The sequence below is a fragment of the Musca vetustissima genome, unplaced genomic scaffold (genome assembly GCF_032173495.1).
Source record: "Musca vetustissima isolate MV318-11 ecotype Yass unplaced genomic scaffold, APGP_CSIRO_Mvet_v1 utg76473, whole genome shotgun sequence".
In the NCBI taxonomy this organism is placed as follows: Eukaryota; Metazoa; Arthropoda; class Insecta; order Diptera; family Muscidae; genus Musca; species Musca vetustissima.
In genome coordinates, this window is record NW_026887727.1 from 79499 (window position 1) to 89502 (window position 10004).

The following is a 10004-nucleotide window of genomic DNA, read 5'->3' on the forward strand; positions in this document are numbered from 1 at the left end:
GGCAATTGTGAATTTTAATGCACTAACAACGTTCGAATCGAACGCTTAACATATTTAGATGGTTATGTCAGTACGTGACTTGGTATATCTTTTATATTTGCGCCTACAACATTCAATTTTTTTTATAAAATTTGATGCTTTAAAACACTGTTAGATGGTTAGCAAACTTACAAAAAATTTATAGATAATTATCATTGCAAACCTTGTTTATATTTTTTTACAATGGCATTTCTCTCTTCACTTACACAATTATTGCTATAAATTTCACAAAATTACAAAACTCTCCTTTGGAAAATATGTAATCAACAAATCAGAACTTTTAAATTTACACAAAAGCTTTTTTCTCACGAATCATTTATATATAGAGAAAATAATGAGTATATCATCACAAAGTTCGGATTCAAAATTTAGTAAAAATATCAACATTTTTTATTAGAGTTGTGCACAGACAACATGGAAGTGGAAAAATTACCATATCCTCCATGGATAGAAACCCCGAAATTTCATCCATTGCTTCGAGAAATATTTACTAATTTTAAAGAAATCGTTAATTTTAGTGTGAAACCAGCAATAGATCCTGGTGAAAACTATTCTACGGTGATTCTGCGAATAACGGTAGAAGTGGAATTAGAGAGTAAGTCATAAATATCTTAAAAAATAATATATAAAAATCAGTAAGGAAAGTAGTAAAGTCGGACGGGGCCTATTATATGATACCCTTCACCACTTTGGGTATATTCAACAGATGAATCCTAACAGACGCAATTTTGAAGGACCAGTAAAATGAATGGACCTACAAACATGTCTTTTTGCAACCTATACAAAATTTTTCATTTGGTGTGATATAGAGTTGCTTTATACAGAGGGACAAAATTATGTAAATCAATTTAAAGCAAATATCAATCGGACGACCGTTGGTTATTTGAATACATATCTGATAAACATGCGGAGTTTGGTGCACAATTTACTTAAAATCGGACAAAAATATTTATAAAAGCTATATTGAAATCTAAGCCGATTTCATCGAAACCTGTCACAGCATATCGGCCACATTTTGAGTTCTTGGTGCATCATTTACTTAAAATCGGAGAAAATATATATGGTAGCACTATCCAAATTTGAAACGATTTCAATAAAACTTTCCACATGCTAGGTTATATAAACTTTAGTACCTTGTGCAAAATTGTGTGTCAATCTGCCTAACTTTGGGTTTTGGTGCACCTTTTACTTTAAATCGGACGAAACTATATATAGGGACTATATCTAAATCTAAACCGATTTAAACAAAACCTGCCACACGTTTTTTTTATAATGACATTCATAAGTTGTGCACAATTTTGTGCCAATCGGACCTACCTGGGGAGTTTGGTGCAAAATTTATATAGTTTATACTATACGAAAGATGGACTTTGGTGCCCCATTTACATTATGTCGGAGGAAAATATATATGGGAGCTATATCAAAATCTAGACCGATTTTCAGGAAACTTAACACACATCATTTTGGACCCAATTCATTACACTGTTCCAAATCTTGTGTAAAGGAAGATATATATATATGGGAGCAATTTATATCAAAATCTAGCCAAACCGATTTTCGACCTGTATTTGTTTACAAAACTTAACACACATCATTTTGGACCCAATTCATTACACTGGTCCAAATCTTGTGTAAATCGAGCCGAACTTTTTAACTCTGTGTTATGTGATAATAGGTTACCTACAAACCTAAAAATTATTCCTCTTTTCGAATTTCATTTCAGATGCCACCACAAAGCTGATTTCTTTTATCATGAAGGTCCCTCCAGAAAATGAAATATTCCACAAAGTAATGAAAGTTTACAATGTTTTCGAAGTAGAAACAGCTGTTTATCAAGATATCGTAACTGAATTCGAAGAAATGTACAGAAATACAGGACTAGAAATAAAATTTACAGCCAAACTATACAATTCAGAAGTAGAACAGCCTCATCTCTTATTAGAAGATTTAAGCGTAAGAGGATTTAAAAATATGCCTCGTCATGAAGGCCTAGATATGGAATACATGAAAGCGGCACTTAAAAAATTAGCTCAATGGCATGCTGCCTCAGCACATCGTGTAGCCACCAAAGGACCTTACCCCTCTGCCATATGTGAAAGTTTTCTCTCCGAATCTTTACGTGATATAATGAGAAATTTATCTGACTCATTTCATAAGGAATTTCTGGAATGTGCCAAATCTTATAAAGATGTGAAGGCATATTACCATGATTTGAAGCAGAATGATTACGATGAATTACTTCGCTCTGTTGAAGAAGAAAAATACGATTTTTGTGTTCTCAATCATGGCGATTGTTGGTCAAATAATATTATGTTTCAACATGATGCCACGGGTAATATTAACGAAACCTATTTAATAGATTTCCAAGGGCCACGATATGGTTCACCTGCACAAGATCTATACACTTTCATATTATCATCGGCAAAATATGAATTGAAATTGGAAAAATTTGATTATTTTATTAGATACTATCATGATTGTTTAGTTGAAAATCTGAAAATTTTGAATTATCCAAAGGCGACACCGACATTGAAAGACTTACACATCATGTTGTGTAAATATGGTATTTGGGGTAAGTATTCGGTATCATCTCTGTAAGAGATTTATTTTAAATGAATATCCTTTTTAATAGGTTACAAGGCTGCTGTTGGTTCCATGGCCACCGTTCTACAGGATAGTTGCAAAGAAGCAAATGTAGACGAATTTAATTTAACTGACGATGGCGGAAAACGTTTCAAAAATAAACTATTTACAAATCCCAAATATCTAAAACATATCGAAGTGGTTCTTCCATGGTTGTATAATCGTGGATCTTTCTAAGGTAAACAATTAGAATAGAAATTGATTTTTTATTCAAAATAAATATTTCTAAAAAACTGAAATTGTTCATAATCTCGTAGGAGCTACTAGGAGCGTCTCCATCATGGCTAAATGTAAAGATGGCCAGAAGTGGCTGATTTTGGTATTCCGAATTATTACAGGCTGACATACATCTATGTAGAAATAAATAAATATAGGTCCATGTGTTGACATAGCCCCCACATAAAATAATCGGTCCATTTTCCATATTTTAATGGTTTTATTAGTCCCCATCCATATAGAAAATGATCAATGAGATCCATGGGTTTTAGACGCATTTCCCCACACCTAAAATGGCTGGTATTTGGTATTTCGAGTTCTTGGAGCGCGAAAAATGTTTTCCCAAAAATCACATAGTCTTACCAAATTTGCTAAACTATTTTTTAAAAAAATTTATATAATTTAAATTTAGTTAAGGCATAGTTTTAGTTAAGGCATAGTTTTAAAACTATTTCATGATATTCCGATTAGAAAAGTTTCTTACATAGGTCCAGTTTTTGTATATTCCCTTTATTATGATCCCAACCTTTCAATACATCCAAAGTAGGGGCCGTTTTTCAAAAAATTGATATAATTTAAATTTAGTTAAGGTATGACATAGTTTTAAGACCGTAATATATAAAAACTATTTCATGCTATTCCGATTAGAAAAGTGTTTTCCATAGGTCCAGTTTTTGTATATTCCCTTTCAATACATCCAAAGTAGGTACCGTCTAATATGTTAATGAAGCTAGGATTGGGCTTCTGACAAAAATTATCGATGTCGCAGTAGGTAATTCCTGATATTTGAAAAGTTGCCCAGCAATAGCATTTTGTTCTTGTTACCCACCACCATGGTTTTAAGGAAACATATAGCACAACATCGTTTTTGCAAGAAATTACAACCAAAATTGCCAATGATTGTGACGACCACCTGAACGGACCATTGTGGCAGCCTTAGATCTGTCTAAGGCGATCGATCATTCCGAGCTGATATCCGACATCACAAATCCCACCTTTCCGAGTGATATCAAACGTTGTCCTGTCAACTACCTTAATGGCCGAAAGCCTTTGTTGAGTTCCGTGGCGAACTCAAATATCGCAAGATCAAAATGAGTGTGCCGTAAGGTGGTGTCCTGTCTCCCATTTTTTCAATATGTATCTTGCGAAACTCCCCATTCTTCCACCACCATTTTTCCAACAGTCGTACGCCAATGACTGTACGATTATATCGTCCGGCGTTAACATTGTCAACGTAAGTTCAAAAATTAGCCACTAAGCTAAGTAGTAGTCTTGCAAAACGTCATTCCATCGGACAATAGCAAACGCAATCAAATCCGTGCATCAACAGACGGTCTCAGATGCCAACATCTTCTGGCAGTTTCGAACAGTGAGAGGCTTTTTCCTAGGCAAACTGGTTCGATTCTCAACTCGTATCGATAACGCATTGTCCCCGGAATTCTAAATATGTGTCTCTCCTGCCAACAAAGCCCTCACGAAACACACCATCTATTCAATTGTCCGTCCGAGCCTACAAGTCTATTGCCCATAGACTTATGGGTAATGCCAATAGAGGTGGCACAATTTCTCCGGTTACCCCCTACATATCCTAATTCCTAATCAATAATTATTATCTATATATATAAAATAGAAAAAAATTTGTTTGTTTGTTTGTTTGTATGTTACCGATAGACGCAAAAACCGCTGAACAGATCTTAATGAGATTTACACTGTATGTCGGGACGGGCCCTGAAAGTAACATAGGCTATATAAACTTTTAAAATTCCGCGTGGATGCGGAGTTATAGCATCAATAGTAAACATACCTCAAATTTTCTGAACATGTAATATGCGTTTATCTTAAGAACGGTTACAGATAACGCCTTCAAAATGTATCTGTATATCATAGGTGTGAATACACATTATTCATAAAAATATGAGCGAGATAAGATCGATGGAAATGTACTCTCCGTTACACTTAAATAATCTACATGTAGGAAATAAAAAATGTTTTGTTTCTAGACGCAAAAACCGTTGAACAGATTTTACTGAGATTTTTACCGCACATCATGCCATCCAATGGAAATAATATAGGCTATATAAACTTCCAAAATTTCGCGTGGATGTGGAGTTATCGCATCGAAAGTAATTATACATCTGAACTAATATTCATTTTCTAAGCTTATCGGGCATGTTCTGGCATTCACTTCAACGGCAGAAGTGTATCGAACACACGCCGAGGTGTTCTGTAACACACTTTACACCCATTTGAGGTGTATTCTTTACACTTACATTTCCATAGTGAAAATCAGGTTTTTCCATATAAAAGAAAAACTTTTTTGAAATAAAAAAGGCACATATATAGTGATATTTTATTATTGCGTATAATTTGTTTAAAACACAAAATGAACATGAAACACCATTAAAAACAAATTTTAAATAGATATATATGTTTGAATTTTCTTCAACTGAAATTTGGCTTAACACAAACAGCTGATTTGAACTAAGCCTAAAGTGATGTTACCAAATGTTTCTTAAATCAATAAACAAATTAATGATATTACAGAGTTTTTCATACATATATAGTTTCGAATAATAAAATATTAAAAAAAATCATAATAAAATTGGTGCGAAATTACTAAAAAAATACAGAAACAATGTTAAAAATATCAGTTTATATTGTTGCAACAAATTTCTGCAAATTAAATGTACGTTTATTTTTGTCGCAGTTCAAAATTTCAATTCACGTGAGAAGCAGAACAGGAGGTAGCTTCTGAGGTGAAGTGTATGTGTAAAATGAAAAGAACACACCGTGAGTTCCAGAACATACCCGTATATCTCAAGAAGGGTTACAGATTCCCATTCCAAAATTTGTCTGAGTAACTTGGTAGCAAATACGCATAATCCCTATAAAAATTGGCGTGATACAATAGGGGAAAATATACTCCTAACTGCATTTAGTTAATCTAAATGTAGAATATGGAAATTCTTTTGGTTGTTGAAACAAAAACCGCTAAATAGATTTTACTGAAATTTTCGCAGTAAGTCATGCCAACCGATTTCATGTAAGATGCAAGATAAACTTCGAAAATTCCGCTATGACGAGGAATTTTAGCATCAACAGTAATCATACCTCTGAACTAATATTCATTTTCTATACATATATTTGAATATCTTAAATAAATCGGCTCATACAAATTTGTATGATACGCAGATAATTGCATACTAATCATAAGTGACCAGGAATTATCAAAATTGGTCCAAATCGATAATGTTCGACTCATTATTTTTTGTCCTTTTATGTTATTATCAGTAATGGTAAAAACCACCAGTTCAGTAATTTCGCTAACGTCTACTGTTTTTCATCTTCATTATCTACATATTGGAATAAAATTTGTGTACAATGAAAAATTTTTGATATTCTAATTTTTTACATTTTGTCAATTTGTGAAAAAAATAAAATTTGAATTTTTAATTTTAAAAGTTAACCACCATTAAAGAAAAAGACTATTAATTCAATATATTTTCCAAAAGAGAAATTCTGATTGTTTAATAAAAGTTATGAAATCAAATTTTGCATCATAGCTGATATATTTCGAGGAAAGAGGAAATGACTAACTCAAATGCCACAAATCCTATCTTCGGACTTGATCATGGTTTCTTAAGAATAACAATACTATATCTAGGTTTGGTAAAAATATTATGAATGTGAATTTTTCTTGGCAATGAAACAATTAAAAATACACAACTCAAACTTAACAAGGATCGTCAGGTATATAAGCGATATTAATCGGAGTGAGAAAGGGATCCCATCCCATTGAAGTAAGTAGTGTGCATTTTAATTATAAATCGTTTTATCATCTGGAAAAAGTCAGAGACGGGGATAGGATAAATTCAGATACATCACTAATTAGTTTAAAAAATACAATTTTGTGGAGGAGGTAACAGATGGAGGTGATCGATTGTGTAAAATTGATAAAAAAAAGTATTGACATTATAATTTTTCTTACTTTGCCAAAAAAATTTAGTTTCAAGAAAACAAAAATTACCACAGGTACAGAAAACTGCGAATTATTTAATAACTACTATACAACTACTACAAAATGGATATTTCCCACTTTTTTGTAGTGTTAATACAATCATATAAAAATACCAGTGTTTACCTAATTTTAAAATTAAATTTAGTAAATATTGCAGCTGTATATGCTTGCTAATTGATTCTATTTAAATTTTAATCTGATAACTTCAGCAGGGGCAGCGAAGCGCCACGGGTCCCGCTAGTATTTTATATTTTCAATTTCTTCTATCAACATTTTTCAGGAAAGAAATTTCACCTATAGCCAACCTGTTACAACAACACGGTGTAAGGTCTTTGTGCATATGTTTGTAACAGACAGGAAGCGGAAACAGGAAACGAGATAGACCCATGGTCCCTTTTGAGAATATGCATAGAATCACTTTCTGAGTCAATTTAAGCATTTCCAAGCTAAATAGCACACAAAGTACAGATCGCATTTATGATCCAAATTTGACACAGCTCATTTGACTCAGGAATGACTCGAGGATTTGACTACATTCTATTGGAATATAATGACATTGACATATAAATGGAAAATAATGTATTTTAATTGAAAATCAAGAAGTGCGAGAGAAATCTTCAAAAATAATATATCAGTCGTCCCCAAAACGACCCTCCCTGATCAGTTCATTATTGTGACCTGTTCATAAAGTAACAAATTTCTTATTAACGAAGTTCGGATTTTTCCCGAGCAATGCATCTACACAATTTGGGGTGGGTGTGCAACTTACACACTTTCCCATAATCTATTATAAAAGTTTTGTTTTTGCTTTAGTTTAGTTTTACGATTAGAAAACTTTAAATTCCACTTGTAAAAGCTCTCTCTCTCTAGCTCTCTAATGTGTGGAAAAGATTTTTTTATCGTTGCAACAATTTTTAGTTTACGTTGAACATTTCTACAATTCGTTTGCTGCGTAGTTCATCACTTAATTTCCATCAAATGAGTAACCAAGATCAAAGTGATCCGTCTCCAGTACAAGCTGGTGCACCAACACCTCCACCTCTACCATCATGGATAGAACCATCTGCATTTGAAAGTGTATTTCGCGAAGTTTGTCCAGATTTAAAACAAGTCAAAGATTTTAAGGCTATACCTGCCTTGGGAGCTGGAGAAAATTATGCCACTCTAATGTTGCGACTAACGGCTGAAGTGGAATTGAAGGGTAAGAACTTGTAATTAAAATCTCATTAACGAACTAAAAATAATGGGGTGTAACGATAATCAATAACAAGAGAACTTACAAAAAAATATTTTTGATATAAAATGTATAGATTTTATTCCAAAATAGTAATGACCTAAATCCTGTTATAATGAGTGTATCTCGTAATTGACTTTTTGTGTACCAACCTAATACAACAATGTGTATACGGAAGTGACGGACAATTTTCATTTGTTTTGTTTATTGATAACTAGCTGGACCCGTGGCACTTCGCTGCCCCTTCCAAAGGCCAAAAAATTAAATCCATAATATGGTAATTTTTACTATGAAATGTGTAACTGACTTAGAATTTTTAAACGTATAGCATTATTGCTATGAGAAAAATCCAACATCGCGCAAATATTCCAAATTCGAGGTATCAAAATATTGATTTTTCTGGAGGAGTGTGTGAAAGAAAATAACATCCTTAAGTGTCCACGGTAATATATATACTGAATAAATTTTTCAAAAGAACATCCAAGAAAGCGAGTAACATATTCCGACACGTGATTGTCACTACGTAGATTTTTAATAAAGCGTGTTATGGTATTAATAATTCGCTTTAGCTTATTAACATGCAAATCAATGGATCCCGAATACACTCCAAGTCCATATAATTGCAGCGACATTAACAGAGCATTTGCCAGTATTAACTTTACACGTCGCGTTAAATATAAATTAGATGTAAAAATTCTACGTAAAGTGTTGCAATCTTTCCCCGCTAAAACAGTTGCTGTACAACAATAATTTTGCACTGATCTAGGAATATATTGAAGGATGAGGGATTATGATTATTAGAACAAAATCCCAAAGCTTTTGGTTTGAAAAAATTTATATTAAAATATTGCACAGAACGCAGTACATAAAGGGTCTTAGATGGATGTTTTTGTTATCTTCCATCAAAGTAGAAGTATCCATTGAAGCGAATAAAAATTAAAGCTTTATCTAAATTTATCATATCCCAGTCTCCGACTTTTAACGTGCCTTCTAGATGATCAAACGATTTATAATTAAAATTCACACTATTCACTTCGGTGTTTTTTAAGCCAAATAACATTTTTCCAAAGTAAATATGTTTTCACAAACTGAAAAAGACAGTAAGGAAAGCAGTAAATTCGGAACATACATCATTCTTGACCTAATTTAGTAGGATGTACCCAATTTCGTGCAAATCGAAAGATATATAGAGACCATTTACATTAAATCGGACAAAAATATGTATGGGAGCTATATCTAAATCTGAACCAATTTTTATGAAACTTTGCGCATTCATTCTAATTCAGTACGCTATGCCAAAATCTATCTAAATCTGAATCGTTTTTCACGAAACTTAGCACACATCATTCTACGCTATGCCAAAATTCATGCAAATGGAATGATATATAGCGATTTTGGTGTGCCAATTATAGAGGCTTTAGTGCACCATTTACATATGGGAGCTATATCTAAATCTGAACCGATTTTCACGAAACTTTGCACATATTATTCTAGACTTAATTTAGTCCGCTTTGCCAAAATTCGTGCAAATCTAATGATTTTCAGGGGCTTTGGTGCACCATTTACCTAAAATCGGGCAAAATTATATATGGGAGCTATATCTAAATCTGAACCGATTTTCACGAAACATAGTATACATTATTCTTGACCTAATTCAGTATTCTATACCAAATTTCGTGCAAATCGAAAGATATATACTGACTATTTACATTAAATCGGACACAAATATATATATGGGAGCTATATCTAAATCTGAACCTATTTTCATGAAACTTAGCACAATCATTCTTGACTTAATTCAGTACGCTATGCCAAAATTCGTGCCAATCGAATGATATATAGCGACTTTGGTGT

The 10004-nt window shown here is 32.8% G+C and overlaps 1 protein-coding gene across 1 annotated transcript; it reads left to right on the top strand.

Moving 5' to 3' along the window:
* Window positions 1–453: 453 nt before the first annotated feature.
* LOC133335443 (uncharacterized) lies at window positions 454–8117 on the top strand (the record flags this gene model as incomplete). Its single annotated transcript, XM_061543716.1, has 5 exons — window positions 454–634; window positions 1763–2611; window positions 2672–2820; window positions 4082–4132; window positions 7835–8117. Coding segments are annotated over exons 1-5 (1513 nt in total), but the record flags the coding sequence as incomplete, so codon positions are not given.
* Window positions 8118–10004: the final 1887 nt, after the last annotated feature.